This window comes from Lacerta agilis, chromosome 7 (assembly GCF_009819535.1).
Source record: "Lacerta agilis isolate rLacAgi1 chromosome 7, rLacAgi1.pri, whole genome shotgun sequence".
Taxonomy (NCBI): domain Eukaryota; kingdom Metazoa; phylum Chordata; class Lepidosauria; order Squamata; family Lacertidae; genus Lacerta; species Lacerta agilis.
Window position 1 is genome coordinate 7,068,137 of NC_046318.1, and position 20,131 is coordinate 7,088,267.

At 45.7% G+C, this 20,131-nt stretch overlaps 1 protein-coding gene across 1 annotated transcript in view; it reads right to left on the reverse strand.

The window, feature by feature from the left end:
• Nucleotides 1-10,232, reverse strand: part of TNFSF11 (TNF superfamily member 11) — a 28,873-nt gene extending 18,641 nt beyond the window's left edge. The window contains exon 1 of the mRNA XM_033154037.1: nt 10,020-10,232. Within this exon, the coding sequence (XP_033009928.1) occupies nt 10,020-10,232 (213 nt within the window). The remainder of the gene's footprint in view (nt 1-10,019) is intronic.
• Between the last annotated feature and the right edge of the window lie 9,899 nt (nt 10,233-20,131).

The window sequence follows — 20,131 nt, forward strand, 5'->3', positions numbered from 1 at the left end:
GGAATAGGAATAATTTATTATTGGCCAAGTACATTTTCCAACATACTTGGAATTTGTTCCGGCTACATTGCAATGTAAACATACAGACACTGTTCCTCTCACAATACAAAGAAGCAAAGAAACCCCACCCATATTTTACCTCCCCTTAAGCTATACAACTATGAATTTAACAATTTAATGGCACAAGGGAAAAAACTACCGTATATACCCGAGTATAAGCCGACCCGAATATAAACCGAGGCACCTAATTTTCCTACAAAAACCTGGGAAAGCTTATTGACTCGAGTATAAGCCGGTTCACCTTTGCTGCTGTGGAGGAGGAGGAGGAACGAGCAGCCCGAAAGCAGCCCTTTGGGCTGCTCCTTCCTCTTCCTCCTTTGCCAAGTTTGCATTTATGCGAGCAGTTCAGGAATGGAACAAGCTGCCTGGGGAGAGTAAAGAACCGCCATTCTTGTACACTTCTTAAGGAATGGTTGACTGGGGAGAGCGGGTGGCGGCACGAGCGGAGAGAAAGGGCTTCTTTCTCGCCGCCCCCACCGCCTGCCTCACTCGAGTATAAGCCGAGGGCAGCTTTTTCAGCACAAAAAATGTGCTGAAAAACTAGGCTTATACTCAAGTATATACAGTATTCTTGTGCCTGGCCGATTTTGTATATGAAGTCCTGTAGCGACGTCCAGATGGAAGTAAATCAAGCAGATGATGACCGGGATGTAAAGGATCTGCTACAATTCTCTCTGCTCTCTTCCTAACTCGGGTAGCATAAATTGTCTCTATTAAAGGCAAGCTAACACCAATTACCCTTTCTGCAATTCTTACAGCTCGTTGGAGCCTTTTCTTGTCTCTCTTGGAGGCTGTACCGTACCAAGCTGTTATAGAATTACAGAGAACAGTTTCAATGATGCCTTTGTAGAATTGGAACAACACTTCCTGGGACAATTTAAATTTCCTTAGTTGAAATTTTTACAGTGGTAACTTGGTTTGCATACCTCTTGGTTTGCATATGTTTTGGATTACAAACACGTCAAACCCGGAAATGCGTGTCCCGGTTTGCAACCTTTTTTTGGACCCATTTTTTGGGATTTCGAACAAATTTGGGGGGAGGTCCCATTGGCGAAAGCGCGCCTTTTGTTACAACCTGTTTCGGTTTACAAACGGACCTCCGGAACAGATTATGGTTGTAAACCAAGGTACCACTGTACAATAACCCTGCCAATGTTCTTATCTGTTTACAGTTTGTTTGTAAATATTCAACAAACCATTTCTATTCTTTTATTAAAAAGTTTGTTATCTTGATTTCTTATTTTTCTGGTAAGTTTCGCCATTTCTGCTTATTCATTAAGTATTTGTGTCCATTCTTTTGCTGGGACTTCTTCTTGCCGCTGTAGTATCATACATGTTTTGATATTTATGTTTAAAATGTTTCTATATATGTAATTATTTTGACTGTTTTTAGATAAGCGATTGTTTTCTATATATATTTATTGTTACGTCTCAAAGGAAGTAACTCATAAATAAAGCAAAACAATGGAAATCAGTGCATTCGTCTATTGCTGTGGGATCACCAAACATGTGCACTCAAGGTCAACCATGTAGAGTGTTTTGGGTCCATGAAAACAACTGTGTGAACCAGTCTTCAGAGTTTCACCCATGTCCCACTTTCTCTAGCACCGTAAAAACTCTTACTCATGCAAAATAAAAAAACAGGTAAGCAACCACAGCTTCCTGGTTGAGATTCACAGGGCCATTCTGTTTCCTGTTTGAGATAACAACATGCACTTTTCACTCTGGTGTATGGTTTCACATGTGGTTAAGATTTTCATAAACCAAGACCTCAAGCTACAAGATGGCCCTGAAGAAGGGAGCTAAGCTCTAACACAGAGTGAACTCAATGCAAAATCTGGGCTTCAAAAAATCCTGGAAGGGGAGGGGGGCCCACATTTGCAACGCTTTCAAAGTTTAATGATGATGCTATACATTTAAAAAAAATCACCGAAATTTGTGCCTACAAACCTGTGCTACACAATCTAGCTAACAACTTCAGCAGGACAAGGAATGTTTATCAGAAATTTATTAAGATTTACGAGTTGCTTGCTAGCTACCAAACTTCTTCAACCAGTTTAAGGTCGCGTAGGTAAACTTTCTGCAGACCGGGGAACAGGAAATATAGCAAAAGGTGGGAGTTGTTGAACCAAAGGTGAACAATCACAATCAACATTATCATTACCGAAAGCCAAAGATGTGGTGTTGTATGTTATTAAAAGCGTGTCAGAAAGTTTTGGTGGCTAACAGGTGTCAAATACATTTTATATTCTCTACTTGAACCATGGTAAGAACCCGCAAAAGACTGGGCAACTGGTGAAATTAAGAAAAATGCATCAAACATGAAAGAAAACACGAGGAACAGAAAAAAGTTGCTAAACGTGAGGCAGCTGTGGTGGAGGTGGCAGAAAAAGGCTACATATTCTGGATGGCCTTTGGGGCCAGCATCTTCTACGTGCTCTTAATAGAAATCCCCACCCCTGCCAAACTACAGCTGTTTTCTGAAACTCCTTGAGTTTTCAAGCTTGTGTTGCTTTCTAGATTTCTGGAACATACATGATGCAGCACAAGTCACAATGATAGACAGCTGTTAACAAAATGCTTTATAGATTCAGTTGCAGTATACTTTTGAGGACCAGACACTGAGGGAAAAGATACAAGAATCACAGACACTCCAGCAAGTCGTATTTAACATGGAAGGAAGCATTAAACTGCACAAACATTGACATATGCACAGAAACTGATGGGTAGCATCTCTGTGCCAAAACAACTCCCTTCTTTCCTTCCATTCTCAAGTGACACACTGAATGACACTTGAACACAGGAATCTTATTGTCGGTCTCATCCCCTCTGCTCCTAGTCCTTGCCACTAGTCCTTCAAGCTTAGACTTAAAAATGAACAGGATGTCACTTGATGTCACTTGAGGACAAGGAGGGTGGATTCAGAGTATTGGTTCTCACATCTCGTGTACATACTTCCTCTCTCAGATGGGGACAGAGATCATTAAAATCTAAAATCTAACGACACTGTGGACCAATCTGAAATTTCTAAAGAATTTTACTCCAAATGAAGAACTGAGTGCAGCTGATTTGAAATGTCTGGCTAGTTCAGATTCTGAATTTGAATTAGTGCGCAAATTTCCAAGAAGCAAGAGAGATGTGGGTCTCTCTACCGAGGTATTTTATCAGTGTGCCTCATCTCAGACAACGTGAAAATAGAAGCCTAAGAACTGCCTTTCCAGTTCAGGCCAGGGTCTTTCCATTCTAGCACACTATTTCCAACAGCTGCCTATGGACTCTGCCCCAGTTAAACCCAGTGCTGACATTCCCTTGGAGGTCTGGCAAAAGCCATCAGTCATGGCAGTTAAATGTTCCATATTCAACTTCTTCCAAGTACGAACAACCAAAGTGTATATTACCGTTTAAGCTGACTTTGAAGTTGTATTTTAAGTTGTCCCTGATGTTGGGAAAGATGGAGGGCACAAGGAGAAGGGGATGGCAGAGGATGAGATGGTTGGACAGTGTTCTTGAAGCTACTAACATGAGTTTGGCCAAACTGCGGGAGGCAGTGAAGGATAGGCGTGCCTGGCGTGCTCTGGTCCATAGGGTCATGAAGAGTCGGACACGACTGAACGACAACAACCCACTTCAGGACCTTAGGGTGAAAAGTGAGTAATAAACTAAAATCATCATCATCGTTTGCCTCTTAACATGGGTAATTTCTTTTTCTTTCTTTCTTTCTTTCACTTTTGGTTTATACATTGAACATGGGTATTTCATTTAAATACGGCTGACATTAATGGAGGAGGAATCTACCACAGGTAATTCTAATTCTTCTGTAAAGCCATCTAAGCTGGTTGGTCATCTTTGGCTTCCAGAAGTTAAATTATGGGGAGGCAACTTAAAAGACTCAGACTCTTGCTTATCTGCAGAACAAGGAGCACCAAGGTCTCTCCTACCAGCCACTCTCTTCCTTTCTTGGTTCCCTATTTTTACTAGATGGGGCAACCCTAACGGCACATGGTGTTCTGTATGTGGCTGTGATACAGACTTGTTGTTTAGTTGTTTAGTCGTGTCCGACTCTTCGTGACCCCATGGACCAGAGCACGCCAAGCACTCCTGTCTTCCACTGCCTCCCGCAGTTTGGTCAGACTCATGTTGGTAGCTTCGAGAACACTGTCCAACCATGTCATCCTCTGTTGTCCCCTTCTCCTTGTGCCCTCAATCTTTCCCAGCATCAGGGTCTTTCCCAGGGAATCTTCTCTAGCATTTACTTTTGTTGTTGTTCAGTCGTTCAGTCGTGTCCGACTCTTCGTGACCCCATGGACCAGAGCACGCCAGGCACGCCTATCCTTCACTGCCTCCCGCAGTTTGGCCAAACTCATGTTAGTAGCTTCGAGAACACTGTCCAACCATCTCATCCTCTGTCGTCCCCTTCTCCTTGTGCCCTCCATCTTTCCCAACATCAGGGTCTTTTCTAGGGAATCTTCTCTTCTCATGAGGTGGCCAAAGTACTGGAGCCTCAACATCAGGATCTGTCCTTCTAATGAGCACTCAGGGCTGATTTCTTTGAGAATGGATAGGTTTGATCTTCTTGCAGTCCATGGGACTCTCAAGAGTCTCCTCCAGCACCATAATTCAAAAGCATCTAGCATTTACTAGCATACTGTAAATGGTTTGTTGCCTGCTTGTTGGACTACACTGGCTGATATTTGATGCTGGGAGAGCCAAAATGAAAAAACAACAACATGAAATTCATTCTGTGCTCTAGTGGACAAATATGACAGACAGAGCTACAAAATTACGGAATGCAGATAGCATTTCTCCATGGCTCACTGTATGAACTTTGCATTCCAATGGCAAGACCTCTGTGATTAAGCCGAGTTTGCACAACTTTTGACCTGCTGAGCCCACCAGGCACTCGGCTAGCGGTCTGCTTTGGCTAGCTGCCAGGAACTGCCCAGACAGACAAGGCACTGCAAACAGGGCCCAGGCCACAACTCACGGCTGGTGGCTCATCTCTATGTAGCTCGTTCAGGCCTGTATTAACCCATCTGAAATTGTTCCGATGCACCAGTTAACAAACCATTTTTTTTTTTAAGCTTAGTGCTTAAGGTCAGAGTTTTTAAAAAGTACCGATGAACTGAACCAGAATCAAACCCAAATGTGCAGTTTTATTGTCCTGGTGAAAAGAGAGTCACACATCAGAAATAGGTTTTTTAAAAATAAAAATTAATCAGGTATGAACCTCAGAAGCCTCACCCTTCCCCAAACACTGGTACCCAGGGCTGTCCCGGGGGCACTGAGAGATCAGAATAAGGACCCCAAGCCTTGTGTGTGGGGTGGGGGGAGGCACTACCACCCAGCCAGCCTTTCCACCCCTTTCTTCATAAAGCAAGGCAAGCAGGGAGGAGGAGAGGGAAGCAGTGCCCCTGCAAAAGAATAAAACGGGAAACTGTGGGGCTTCACTGTTGCTGAAGCAGCAACAAAAGGAGCAAGAGCCCAAACAAGCCTGGGAGGCAGGTATGGGTGCTGCCACCATCCCCAAGAAGAGTGGGGGCTGTTGTTGTTCAGTCGTTCAGTCGTGTCCGACTCTTCGTGACCCCATGGACCAGAGCACGCCACGCACCCCTATCCTTCACTGCCTCCCGCAGTTTGGCCAAACTCATGTTAGTAGCTTCGAGAACACTGTCCAACCATCTCATCCTCTGTCGTCCCCTTCTCCTTGTGCCCTCCATCTTTCCCAACATCAGGGTCTTTTCTAGGGAGTCTTCTCTTCTCATGAGGTGGCCCAAGTACTGGAGCCTCAACTTCAGGATCTGTCTATCTAGTGAGCACTCTGGGCTGATTTCTTTAAGAATGGATAGATTTGATCTTCTTGCAGTCCATGGGACTCTCAAGAGTCTCCTCCAGCACCATAATTCAAAAGCATCAATTCTTCGGCGATCAGCCTTCTTGATGGTCCAGCTCTCACTTCCGTACATTACTACTGGGGAAACCATGGCTTTAACTATACGGACCTTTGTCGGCAAGGTGATGTCTTTGCTTTTTAAGATGCTGTCTAGGTTTGTCATTGCTTTTCTCCCAAGAAACAGGCGTCTTCTAATTTCGTGACTGCTGTCACCATCTGCAGTGATCATGGAACCCAAGAAAGTGAAATCTCTCACTGCCTCCATTTCTTCCCCTTCTATTTGCCAGGAGGTGATGGGACCAGTGGCCATGATCTTAGTTTTTTTGATGTTGAGCTTCAGGCCATATTTAGCGCTTTCCTCTTTCACCCTCATTAAAAGGTTCTTCAATTCCTCCTCACTTTCTGCCATCAAGGTTGTATCATCAGAGTGGGGGCAGGGGGGCACAAAAGCAACAGAGAGTGTGGCCAAGGATCAGCGAGGATGGAAGTTGCAGCCCAAATGTCTGTGGGCACCAAGTTGGAGAACGTTGATGTGCAGCGTTGCGGATTAAAACCAACGGGCTGCAGAGGAAGGAGCCCTCATGATGCCCGGCAGATATTTTGGACAAAAGCTGCCATCAAGCTTCAGCCAGCCTGCAGTTAGAAATGCCATCGTCCAAAACGACTGGCCGGCACCACATGGGCTACAGGAACGCAAGTGACATCAGGCGTTTAGTTTGCATGCGTTCTGAGGCACTAAATGAAAGCCCAAAGGAAAAGACTCCAACTTTAAGTTATCAAATGCTTTTTGTCAATGAGATAATACCATCCACTTGACAATTCCACATTCACAAGACTGTCTTACCCAACTGAACTGCCTTTCCAGGACCCAGATGTTGACTCCCTGGGTTTGTGGCCGCCAGTTAATCTAGATGTAATGTTTATGGCACAGCTGACACCGGTGTAACTGCACACTTGGTGGCTTAAAAGGGGTTTTGTGAGTGGAAGCTGTAGCGGATGAAGATTGCGGCCCAATCCGAAGCATGGCAGATAAACATAAGGGAAGCCTTACTCAAAAGTAAACCCCACTGAGTTGGATGAGGCATCAGGTTACTTCCTTAATACATCTCACTGGTCTGTTCTATGCAGTTGTACAGATAGTCAACATTATCATCTTCAGAAATCCAATATTGCAGTGGGGGGGGGGAACCTTTCATTTAAGATATCAACGCATCTATGAAGACCACAAGTTTCAGTGAAGTGATTTACATGAGCTCACAGATGAATACCCAAGATATACAAGAGCCAGCCTGGCGTAATGGTTAGAGTGTTGGACTAGGACCTTAGGAGAGCAGGGTTCGAATCCCCATGAAGCTCACTAGGTCATCTAGGGCCAGCCACCATCCCTAAGCCTAACCTACCCCACAGGGTTGTTGTGAGAATGAAATGGGGAGAAGAGCCATGTACACCCCTCTTGAACTCCTTCTATCATGAAGCTCAAGGTGCATCCCTTGAAATATCCTGGTTCTGACCTGACACAGGGCAAGCCCATCGGGGTGATTGTTTGAAGCTTAAAGGGAACCACCTGGGTGGAATCCCAATATTTATGTTATCTGTCTTATTGTAAGGCAAGCTGTTTAATATCCTAAGGGGGAAATTCTTCTGTAACATTTGTACAAACGTTTCTACAGCACAGCATTATTGCCTTGCACTACTAAGAAATGTTTCTTTCGTCGTGAAGAAAAGAGAAACCCAAAACCAGAATTTGCTTCTACCTCTGGGGAGATAAGAGCAAACATCAGCCTCTAACTTCCTTTGAGAAATTTCAGAACGCTAAACCAAAACAACAAAAAAAGCGAACTCAACCAATGCAATGGGTAATTTCCAAGAAAGAAAGAGAATTCTTTTCAGCACCACAGCATAAACCACCAGAAAGTTGACGCTACAAGCAGCCTCTTCTACCCCAGCAATGCAGATATATTTGCGCTGCCCACAAATAAACCCGTTTATTTTCTAGATTTCTGTGGCGTGAGGTTCTCTCTTTCAGAGATGAGATAAGGCATTTCTGCAACCCCTCTTCTTGAATCTATTCAGCAGTATCTATTCTTTCCCCAGGATTAAGAGATAAAACTGTTGAACAGACACCAGTCATAAAAATCCAGCTCTTTCCCCAAGTAAATGCAATAAGAATAAGTTTCAACTGGTTTTCTCTCTGCATTAAGAAAGCTACTAGCTCCATGCCCGGGCACGATCCCAGCCCCACAGTAACCAATCACAATTGTATATTAAAGTGGATTGCTACCTTGAGCTTGAGTTGACAGCCCCACAGTTTCAGAACTAAGGTTCACCAGCAACCACCTGGTTATTATTATTCCACGAGACCTTGACATCTCTGTCTTTCCAGTTTCCAAAATACCTAAGCAACTCGCTTCCAACTGTATGGCAGCCACGATCCCCTTCAAATTTCTAAACATGAGTTGCCAAACTGATAAGCAAAAATCAAAGCTGAAGTTCCATGCACGGGCCATCCTTAAGCTCTCAGGCGCAGAATGACAAAAGCAACTCCTCCCTCCTTCCCTCTGCCCTTTCCCAACTTAATGGAAAGCAGTGAAGTTTGTGGGTCGGATGCATCTTTCTAAGCTCCGTTGGTTAGAGCGCGGTGCTGATAATGCCAAGGTTGCAGGTTCGATCCCCGTATGGGACAGCTGCATATTCCTGCATTGCTGGGGGGTTGGACTGGATGATCCTGGGGTCCCATCCAATTCTACAATTCTATGAAATATTAGAAAGGAGTACGACAAGGCTGTATATTGTCCCCCTGCTTATTTAACTTATATGCAGAATTCATCATGCGAAAGGCTGGACTGGATGAATCCCAAACCGGAATTAAGATTGCCGGAAAAAATATCAACAACCTCAGATATGCTGATGATACTACCCTGATGGCAGAAAGTGAGGAGGAATTAAAGAACCTTTTAATGAGGGTGAAAGAGGAGAGCGCAAAATATGGTCTGAAGCTCAACATCAAAAAAACTAAGATTATGGCCACTGGTCCCATCACCTCCTGGCAAATAGAAGGGGAAGAAATGGAGGCAGTGAGAGATTTCACTTTCTTGGGTTCCATGATCACTGCAGATGGTGACAGCAGTCACGAAATTAGAAGACGCCTGCTTCTTGGGAGAAAAGCAATGACAAACCTAGACAGCATCTTAAAAAGCAAAGACATCACCTTGCCGACAAAGGTCCGTATAGTTAAAGCTATGGTTTTCCCAGTAGTAATTTATGGAAGTGAGAGCTGGACCATCAAGAAGGCTGATCGCCGAAGAATTGATGCTTTTGAATTATGGTGCTGGAGGAGACTCTTGAGAGTCCCATGGACTTCAAGAAGATCAAACCTATCCATTCTCAAAGAAATCAGCCCTGAGTGCTCACTAGAAGGACAGATCCTGAAGTTGAGGCTCCAGTACTTTGGCCACCTCATGAGAAGAGAAGAATCCCTAGAAAAGACCCTGATGTTGGGAAAGATGGAGGGCACAAGGAGAAGGGGACGACAGAGGATGAGATGGTTGGACAGTGTTCTCGAAGCTACTAACATGAGTTTGGCCAAACTGCGGGAGGCAGTGAAGGATAGGCGTGCCTGGCGTGCTCTGGTCCATGGGGTCACGAAGAGTCGGACACGACTGAACGACTGAACAACAACAAATGAAATATTAAGCTTGAACTTCCCAACTTCCAAGTTCGACCGCAGCCACAACCACGTAGTAGCCTAACGTTGCCTGAAACGAACCTCATCCTGGTTCCAGTTAAACAGGCGCTACTCAACAAGTAGCGAATTGGAATGTCTTGTTAAAAATAAGAAGCTACATGTGCTTTTCAGAGGATTTATAAACACACACACACACCCAACGGCGCATCACCCCCTTTTGGCCCAAGCCAGCCATGGACCTGATGGTCAGCCTTTCTTTCTCTGGGACCTGCGCAGCCCCCTTGGGCGTCGCTCAAGCCCCCCAGCCGCACCAGCGCTGCGAGTCGAGCGCCGTCTATCCTCCCGTGCGCATCCCTCGCCAGGGAGCTCCGCTTACTGACTTACCTGCGCTCGGAAGTAGAGGAAGAGCGCGATGCTGCAGACCACCTGGCCGAGGCCCAGCAGCGCCAGCGCGGCCAGCAGCGAGCGCGAGGCGGGCGCGGCGGGGGTTTGCGCGGTCGGCGTAGGCGGCGCGGGCAGGGTAGGCAGCGGCGGGGCGCCCTCGGGCTCCTCGGCGCCGCGCAAGTACTTGGAGTAGTCTCGGCTGGCGCGCCGCATCTCCGCGCGCTCGCGCCCAAACTGCCGCCCGGAGCGCAGCGCAGCGCCGACCGGCGGGCCCTTTATAGGCTCGCTCGACGGCGACGGCGACGCCCACCCGGGCCCGGCTCCGCCCCGACGGGCAGGGAGGGCAAGCAAGCGCGCTCGCGCCGAGGAAGCCCGGCCAGGAGGCGCGCGGCGGAAAAGCCGACGGCTGCTTGTGTGAACGGTGCGCAGCCACGAGCGGATAGCCGTCGAGGAGGAGCAGCAGCAGCAACGCTGTCGCGGATCATCCGCCTCTCTCTGCGCCCGGCTGGAGAACTTCAGGATCGGCCTCCAAGGCGGAGAGAGGTTCCCTGCTGCTTCGGACATCGACTCCCCTTTCCTCTCCCCCACTTTCACTTTTCTCCTTTCACTTGGAGCGGGAGAGGGGGCTTGTTGTGTGGAAGCTGAAATCCAGCCCGCCCGTTTTAAATTGGGTCTTGATAAAGCCACTGCGCTCCTATTTCTGTTTGGATTAGAATATGCTCTTTCGCTGTTCCTTCCTGGCATCCTCGTGGAGCGTGCCAGGAGGTTTCGAAGCAGTAATCCTGAGTTTAAATCCCATCGCACTCATTTAGGAACCATAGAATCATAGAATCCTAGAGTTGGAGGAGACCACAAGGGCCATACAGTCCAACCCCCTGCCAAGCAGGAAACACCATCAAAGCATTCCTGACAGATGGCTGGCAAGCCTCGGCTTAAAGACCTCCAAAGAAGGAGACTCCACCACACTCCTTGGTAGCAAATTCCACTGTCGGACAGCTCTTACTGTCAGGAAGTTCTTCCTAATGTTTATGTGGAATCTTCTTTCTTGTAGTTTGAATCCATTGCCCCATGTCCGCTTCTCTGGAGCAGCAGAAAACAACCTTTCTCCCTCCTCTAGATGACATCCTTTGATATATTTGAACATGGCTATCCTATCACCCCTTAACCTTCTCTTCTCCAGGCTAAACATAGCCAGCTCCCTAAGCCGTTCCTCATAAGGCATTGTTTCCAGGCCTTTGACCATTTTGGTTGCCCTCCTCTGGACACGTTCCAGCTTGTCAGTATCCTTCTTGAACTGTGGTGCCCAGAACTGGACACAGTATTCCACGTCCAAAGAAACTTCCGTAGAATCCGGCTGTGTGTTGGCCCCCCTCCCGCACCCCAGAGGACCACCGACAGAAGGGGAGGGGGGTCTTGGGAATGTAACAGAACCTTTATTGTTAGCAGTGGTCACATTCCGACGCCCTGTTTACACCCTAAGACGCTATAAAATGTATGGGACTGCACCATTTCTAAATGAAACAATTAGGCCTACTTCCAAATAAAAGGTATGCTGTAAAAGACCACTCAGCTGCTCTACATTATTATTACTATTTATTAATTTATACACCACACTTCATTCAAGGATGACATAAAAACACACAAGTACGTAACATAAAAAAATTAAAAAAAAATAAACCCCTACTGTGTGCACACACAGAGAGAGAGAACTTAAAAGGCCATAGATGGTTTAATTAGCCAAAGGTCGTTCCTGGGTACCTGGTGAAAATGGGAGAAAGACCACAAGGTTGCCTGGCAAGGTTGCCTGCTGTAGGTGTGCCTCATGGGCAAGCGAAAAAGCCTTGGACAAGTTTGCAAAAATTGCACATATATATTTATCATTCAACTTGGCAGGACTTAACACCCAGGTAAACATGACGGGAATCAAACTGCATCTCTGCTCTTCTCCGTTTTGGAAACACACTGTTTTTAAAAAGACCGTGTTGTGTTGTGTTGTGTTGTGTTGCTTGAAATCTCTCACTTTCCATGATGCTGTGGTGCTGTCTGTGGGATCTGCAGAACATTTGACAAAGCACCACCCATTTGAAGAAACAAGCTGATCGCCACAGAAAAATGCCCAGGCCTGCCTTCTCCATTGTAGGTAGGGAAAACCCTTTCCAGTTCTGTGGGACTGGGCTGCACTTCTGATACACAAACCAGCAACCACACAGGAAGCCTCAAAGGCATAACCCTGTGAGAAGACTTTCAAGACAACAGTTTATTTTCCCCACATGGAGCTCGGCACAAACATTCAAAGACCCACATGGGATACAGATGAGGAAAGCAACCTCCATGTAGGTCTTTAACTGTGCAAACTCACACTTAGTTCCATACTTCGCAATAGCTTTGTCTTATTGGGTGAGGGCTGCAAAGAGAGGTTTAATGTGTGGTGGAAGTATGTGATTTATTCATAATGATTTTAATGTTTTCCTACTTGTTGTGTTTTATATGGCCTTATTTTGTTGCCATTCTTGGTGAAGGAAAGCACAGAAATCACTTTTTAAAAATACATCAAATAAACTCTATCTCAGTACCTGGCATTGAAATACTATGTACACCTAGGTCGCTGCTGTCAAGTATCCCGTTTTCCCCGGGATTCTCCCTTATTTTAAGCAGTTTCCCGCTGCTCTCCCTTATTTTTTATTTCCCTTAAATTTCCCGTTTCTAATGAAAGCAGCTCCTCCCCTGCTGGCCAGGGACTGGGTGGGAAGACCTCGCCTACTTGGAGAGAAAAGCCTCAGCCCTCAAAGCAAGTGGCAGCTTACAGGGGGGTGTATTCCTCCCCCTGCATCAGCCCCTATCCGTTGCCGCCAAGCCCCTCAGCCAGCCAATAGGGTTAGCTGGTGGGCGGAGCCTGGCTGCCTTTGAGCAGCTGCTGCTTCCTGTCCTGTTTTGATGGGATCAGACAAGAAGACGATGGGGCTCCATTGCACGGAACACATGGCTGCCCTCCTCTTTGCTCCGCTCCGAGCCTGAGCCCGCTTGGAGTTTACATCGATGCTCCGCCCACTTTTGCTTCTGACTCCGCCCACCACTGACATGTGACTGTCCCCGGGATAGGTGAGACTGCTGATCCCTTATTTTCAAATCCGAAACTTGACAGCTATGACCTAGGTTGCCAAAACAAGGAATTAATAAGTGTTATTTCTGAAGTTTTTATCTGGTATCTTTATACACACATTTCTGACCTTTCCCTTCCTCAACATAAAAAGAATCTCGCTGTTGGTTTTGTTTAGTTTTTGACCAAAGTGAAAATTATTCCGTATGCCTCACATCTCATCACTGACGTCCAAAACAGGCTTAGAGCTGAGCCACGGGGAGCTCTGGGACTCATTATTTGCTGCAGCGATCTTGTAACACATGTTTTCAAAGATGAATCTGCCACAAACAGGGATTTGGGATTCCATTATGGGTAGAAGGGTGGAAACAAAGACTTGAGCCAGGAGGGATAATGTGCTAGGAAGTTCTCCTACGTAAGCGCCACTGAAACAGAAGGAGCTCTGCAAGAGCTGAGCAGTGCTGTTTCACCAGCTCATGTTCATTTCATGAAGATTATGCAGGAGAACTTCTCAGTGGACAATATTTCATGTTCATCAGAGGCAGTGGGTTGGAATCCTTTGGATGTTCTGTCTCAGGCAACCCAATGCCTCAATGCATCTTTTGCTCTTTTATATATTATAGGGTAGACACAAAAGTTGTTAAGTTTTTAAATTTTGGGCCAAAGTTGTTGGGTTTTTTGTTTTTTTGGCAAAATCATAAAAAAAGTTTTGAGCTATTTCTAAGTAAATTTGCCAAAATATTCACTTCCAACATGGGTTAGATTGTCCGGATTTTCATGCACATTTAAGCAATTTTCGCCTAGACGCTGTTTACAAGGGTCAAATCCTGGGTATGTCAGGGAAATTCCAGATGCATGGCAGCCCTAATATATTAGCATGAATGCCTACCTACAACCAGGAATTAATGGTGTAACACTGCTGCTGCTTTTATGATTAACAATCAACCATGGCAGAACTTTTCATGATATTTTAGCTTGACTGTGAGTCCTGGAAGGCCTGCTCGCTGGCCTGGCGGGCAGGACCTGGACTGACTCCAGCTACAAAAGCTGGAGCAGCTGAACAGATGCTTGGGTTGGGGTATTGTTTTTGTAGGGAGGTTCTGTGGCTGTTATTATTGTCCTAATTGTTTTAAACTGCTCTTTAACTTGTGTGATTTCACATTGGTTTTGTTGTTGTATAAATTAAGGGATGTAAGATGTTCCTGGGAAGAGAGGAGCCAGGAAGAGCAGTGGTGGCCAATTGCACTGGTTCTGGGCAAGGGGAGGTATGGTGTCCGGGGTGGGGCAGGCTAGGTTAGGGGCACACAGCACAGGATATGAACTTTGTGCATGGATCGGTCAGGACGACCACTTGTCTCTGGACCCTGGATCTTGGCTGATAAAAACTAGCTGGATGGGAGCCAACAAACTGAAGCTCAATCCAGATAAGGCTGAGGCACTGTTGGTGGGCGTGTCCCTAGACCAGATGGATGGGAGGTTGCTTGGTTGCTTGACCGGATGGATGGGGCTAAACTCCCTCTGAAGGAGCAGGTATGCTGTATGTGGGAAGAGCAAGGCAGGCACATCGGTGTCGTCTCAGATTACTTGGGAAGGACCCAGGAGAGGAGGAGACTTAGGCAGCTGTGGGAAGGCCTTCAGGATTAGCAAGTGCCTCAGAGGGGCAAGACCCTTCCAAGAAGAGTTGCTGTGCTCATTGGGCCTGGCAGTCTAATAAACAGTTAACTTCACTTACTCCATGTGATCTATTGTTGGCTCTCTCCTGACATGCGATCACCTTCTGAGGTGTGCCTCCTCCACGAGAGGTCTGGAGGGCAGCAGCACAAGAAAGGGCCTTTTCTGCAGTGGCTCCCCAGTTGTGGGATGCTCTGCCCACGAAGGCTCACCTGGTTCCCTCATTACATATCTTTTTAAAAATATATTTATTGAGTTGTTATAAAACAAAAAAAAAAACAATTACAAACAAAACAAAACCTAAACAGACAACAAACTAATACTCCTTAATTAAACATTCCAATCCTACATATATCAGCATTCAAGAAAAAACAACTTAAACAAAAAAAAATAAAACAAAGAACTCAATTCTTAACATAATTATATCTCACATTGCTAGTTGACTTCCTCCTGTCTCCTCTTCCGGCGTTCCTTGTCTATCATCTTTAGTAATTTCTAAACATCTTGCAAAATCATATTTTACTATAAAAAATATCTATCCATATAAACTTAACTAGTTTTCTCAACTCAAATTCATTTTTCTTAAACACTTAACCCAACTCAAAATCTACAGCTTAGCTGTCCTTCCTAGTTATATCTAATTAACAATCAGCATTGAAGAAAAAACAACTTAAACAAAAAACATAAATCAAAAGAACTCAATTCTTAACATAATTATATCTTCTAGTGAGCCCTGAGTGCTCACTAGAAGGACAGATCCTGAAGTTGAGGCTCCAGTACTTTGGCCACCTCATGAGAAGAGAAGACTCCCTAGAAAAGACCCTGATGTTGGGAAAGATGGAGGGCACAAGGAGAAGGGGACGACAGAGGATGAGATGGTTGGACAGTGTTCTCGAAGCTACTAACATGAGTTTGGCCAAACTGCGAGAGGCAGTGTAGGATAGGGGTGCCTGGCGTGCTCTGGTCCATGGGGTCACGAAGAGTCGGACACGACTGAACGACTGAACAACAACAAATCAATCATACAATAAAATTTTAAATACAATTTAAATTTCTTCCAATCTTCTTCCACCACATCCTCCCTCAGGTCACGAAGTTTCCCGGTCATCTCCGCGAGCTCCATATAGTCCATCAGGCTCCCTCATTACATATCTTTAGGCATCAGGCAAAAACATTCCTCTTCTCCCAAGCTTTTGGCTGATTTAAAAAAAAAAATCTATGGCCTTGTGTTTGTAGAAGGAGGGTTATTGATTTATCTTTTTTATTATGTGTTTTCATCTTGTATTTTTATGTTGTGAAGCACACTATGATCTTCGGATGAAGAGTGGTGTGCAAATTTAATTAATAATAATAGCAACAACTGACCCTCTAAGCAAAACCCATGTAAAATGAAAGGAAGCTGAGTCAGCTCAATACCATTGACTCACTGGATGATGTTTAGGTTCCTGAAGATACTTAGGTTGTAATGACAGTCCATCAAAAGGAAACCTACATGTGACAGAGTTAAAAGGAATGAAGGCAACTCTTTGTGTTAGTCAGAGTCTGGTCAGATGTGGCTTCTGAACTCTTTATCTTCTTATTTAATACCAAGATAAATAGTATTAGTAACCAGGCAGACATATAGTACCTAAAAGCAGAATAAAGTGAACTAATCTAGGCCCCAACAAAGGACTTAAATAATAATCCTGTAAAGCTGCAGTCTTGTTTCCAAATGCCTAGCAGTAAGGAATACGGGCAGCCATGGAACTTACTTCTGAAGAGGATCATGCTATAAAACAATATCCTAAAAACTTCCAAAATCACGTTTTTCATAGTTCCACTCCGCAAAACAGAAATTAGTGATTTACCTTATATTCTTCACAAACTTAACTTATAATTTCTCAAATCTGACTTCCTGTCAAATCCCTTTGCATCTACTTTTCTTGATGTTGAACGTTTACAAAACAGTAGGCCTTCGTATTGATGCTTTTGAATTGATGCTTTTGAATTTTGGTGCTTGGAGGAGACTCTTGAGAGTCCCATGGACTGCAAGAAGATCAAACCTATCCATTCTCAAGGAAATCGGCCCTGAGTGCTCACTAGAAGGACAGATCCTGAAGTTGAGGCTCCAGTACTTTGGCCACCTCATGAGAAGAGAAGACTCCCTGGAAAAGACCCTGATGTTGGGAAAGATCAAGGAGAAGGGGACGACAGAGGATGAGATGGTTGGACAGTGTTCTCAAAGCTCTTACTGTCAGGAAGTTCTTCCTAATGTTTAGGTGGAATCTTCTTTCTTGTAGTTTGAATCCATTGCCCCTTGTCCGCTTCTCTGGAGCAGCAGAAAACAACCTTTCACCCTCCTCTATATGACATCCTTTTATATATTTGAACATGGCTATCATATCACCCCTTAACCTTCTCTTCTCCAGGCTAAACATACCCAGCTCCCTAAGCCGTTCCTCATAAAGCATCGTTTCCAGGCCTTTGACCATTTTGGTTGCCCTCTTCTGGACACGTTCCAGCTTGTCAGTATCCTTCTTGAACTGTGGTGGCCAAAACTGGACACAGTACTCCAGGTGAGGTCTGACCAGAGCGGAATACAGTGGTACTATTACTTCCCTTGATCTAGATGCTATACTGCTATTGATGCAGCCCAGAATTGCATTGGCTGTTTTAGCTGCTGCATCACACTGTTGACTCATGTCAAGTTTATGGTCTACCAAGACTCCTAGATCCTTTTCACATGTACTGCTCTCAAGCCAGGTGTCACCCATCCTGTATTTGTGCCTTTCTTTTTTTTTTTTTTTTTGCCCAAGTGTAGTACTTTACATTTCTCCCTGTTAAAATTCATCTTGTTTGCTTTGGCCCAGTTCTCTAATCTGTTAAGGTCATTTTGTTGTTGTTTTTTATGAAGAATTTATTGGCATTTTCAAAAAAACACACACCCAAACCCACACCTACAAATATAAAACAAATACATATATTGCCAGGATTCTTCTTCTTGTTTGTATACATAAAGAAAAATTTCTATTTCCGAATCTTGACGGTTGACTTCCCCTGCCTTTTCACCTTCGGTTTTAAATCCATAATCTACTTTTTTAACAACTTCTCTCTAAAAAATTTAACTTCAATTAAAAATTAAAAATAATATCTTAGTCATCTTATTCTATCATAAATCTTAACAAAATATTCTCATGCGATCTAAACTTATTTCTTCTGTTCATTATCGTGCTGCTATTAACATAAAATCTCAATATCTCCTTACTTATTCAGAATAAACTTACAACTAACAACCTTCACCCTCCGATTTCAGGTACCATAACAGACCATTTAAGTTTTACATTTAATGTTTCACCCCACACCCCCTCTGTCCATTGACTTTCTCTGTCTATCGCCGGAACCAATCTTGCAATTATCTTCTTTCCCCAAATGTCCACAGATCCAGGCAGAGTTCACAGCAAACCTTGCATCGAGCTTCAGGGTCCACCTCTCCTCTTTTCTCGGCTCCTCCGCTTCTTTGTACCATTCTTCTTCTTCTTGTAAATATCTTAATTCCTTGTCCCTTGCCCCCGAGCTCACACCTCGGGGTCTGGATATTGCAAATTTTACCGTTCCGGGACTGCCACCCCCAAAGAACGGATATTTTTTCCGGAGTCGCCCAGTCATCTCAATCCATCCTTCGAACATCCCTTCTAGCTCTTTGCCCAGGTTTCCGTCCATTGTATAGAACTTTTGGAAAGCCTCCTCTGTGGAAAATAGATTTTTTTTATTTATTATCCCACTCAAGACTTTCAGTTTCCGATTCAGCAGTTCCAGCCTCAAGACAGTAAGCCTTTCTTCATCCGTTAGTCCAGAGTTCAAAACAAGTGCAAACACAAAGTCCAGCATGTTGGGGGAGGGGGTGAGTGTCAAATTTCAGTTCCTGTCTCTATATTCCTCCCTTTGTTTCAATTGTTTCCCACGTCAGTCCAAATTTTCCATCGCCATTTTTCTGAAGCCAGAGCGTAAAGACCAAAACTTTAAACGGAGATATTTTCTGCAAATTTAATCCCCAAAGCGAAATCTCAGCAGTCTCACTTTTAAAAGTTCAAACACTTTGTATCCAATACTGTAGCAGCAGTCACTTAAACTGGTTATTTTCTTTCCCCCGAAGGGAGGGAGGCAGGCTTCCTTTCCTCTTCCCCCCGGATCGTTCAAAAAATATAGAAATCAATCCATTTCAAATACTCACGACCACCGGGTTCTTTAACTCCATTAAAGACAGGTAGAACTTAGACGCTCGTCGCGGGGGCGACCGCCGCATTTACATCCCGGTTGGGGCATGTCCCCTATAGCCCGGCTCCGTCGTCCCTTCACCCCCACTCCCCCTTTACAGGGGGAGCGAGGGAAGGGTTCGGAGCACTAATGGGCACAGCCGGGGAGCCCAGGGTGCGGGACGCTCTTCCCGCACCCCACCGGAGCCCCGCTTTGCGGTAGCGGGGCTCCAACCCCCGGGATGGACTGGGTTGCCTCGCAGCCAAGGCAGCCCACAACCTCCCGCAATGGCGTCGCCGCCGGAAGTCCTGTTAAGGTCATTTTGAAGTGTGATCCTGTTCTCTGGGGTATTAGCCACCCCTCCCAATTTGGTGTCATCTGCAAACTTGATCAAGATGCCCTTGGGCTCAACAGATCGCGGTGTGACTCAGTAGAAGGCAGTTCTGAATGTTCGCAGAAGACTTGGGAAGGGGGCCCCAGTGGCCACTCGTGGATTTTGGGCTGGGCAGGACTGCTTGGCCACCAGAGAGGTCCTGGGGGCAGGGGCAGGACCAGATGCCTGGGGACCCCTGGGCCGCCTTTCCAAAGCCCTTTTGCTGCCTGGTGGAGTTGCAGCCGAGTGCCCACTGCGAGAGGGGGAGGCTGCCTGTAAACTGCAGGAGGGGACTTCCGGCGGCGACGCAATCGCCGGGTGGTCGAGGGCTGCTTCGGGTCCGAAGCGCCCTGTCCATCCCGGGGGTTAGGAGCCCCGCTACCGCAAAGCGGGGCTCCGGTTGGGGTGCGGGAAGAGCGTCCCGCACCCTGGGCTCCCCGGCAGCGCCCGCGGAGGCTCCGAACCCTTCCCTCGCTCCCCCTGTAAGGGGGGAGTGGGGGTGAAGGGACAACGGAGCCGGGCTTCGGGGACATGCCCCAACCGGGATGCAAATGCGGCGACAAAGCCCGCGGTGAGCGTCTAAGTTCTACCTTTGAAGAATGGAGCTAAAGGAACCCGGTGGTCGTGAGTAAAGAATCTGATTAGAAATCGTGCTTTTGGAACGATCCGGGGGGAAGGAGAAAGGCAGCCTGCCTCCCTCCCTTCGAGCTTAAGAATCTAACCAATTTGAGTGATTAC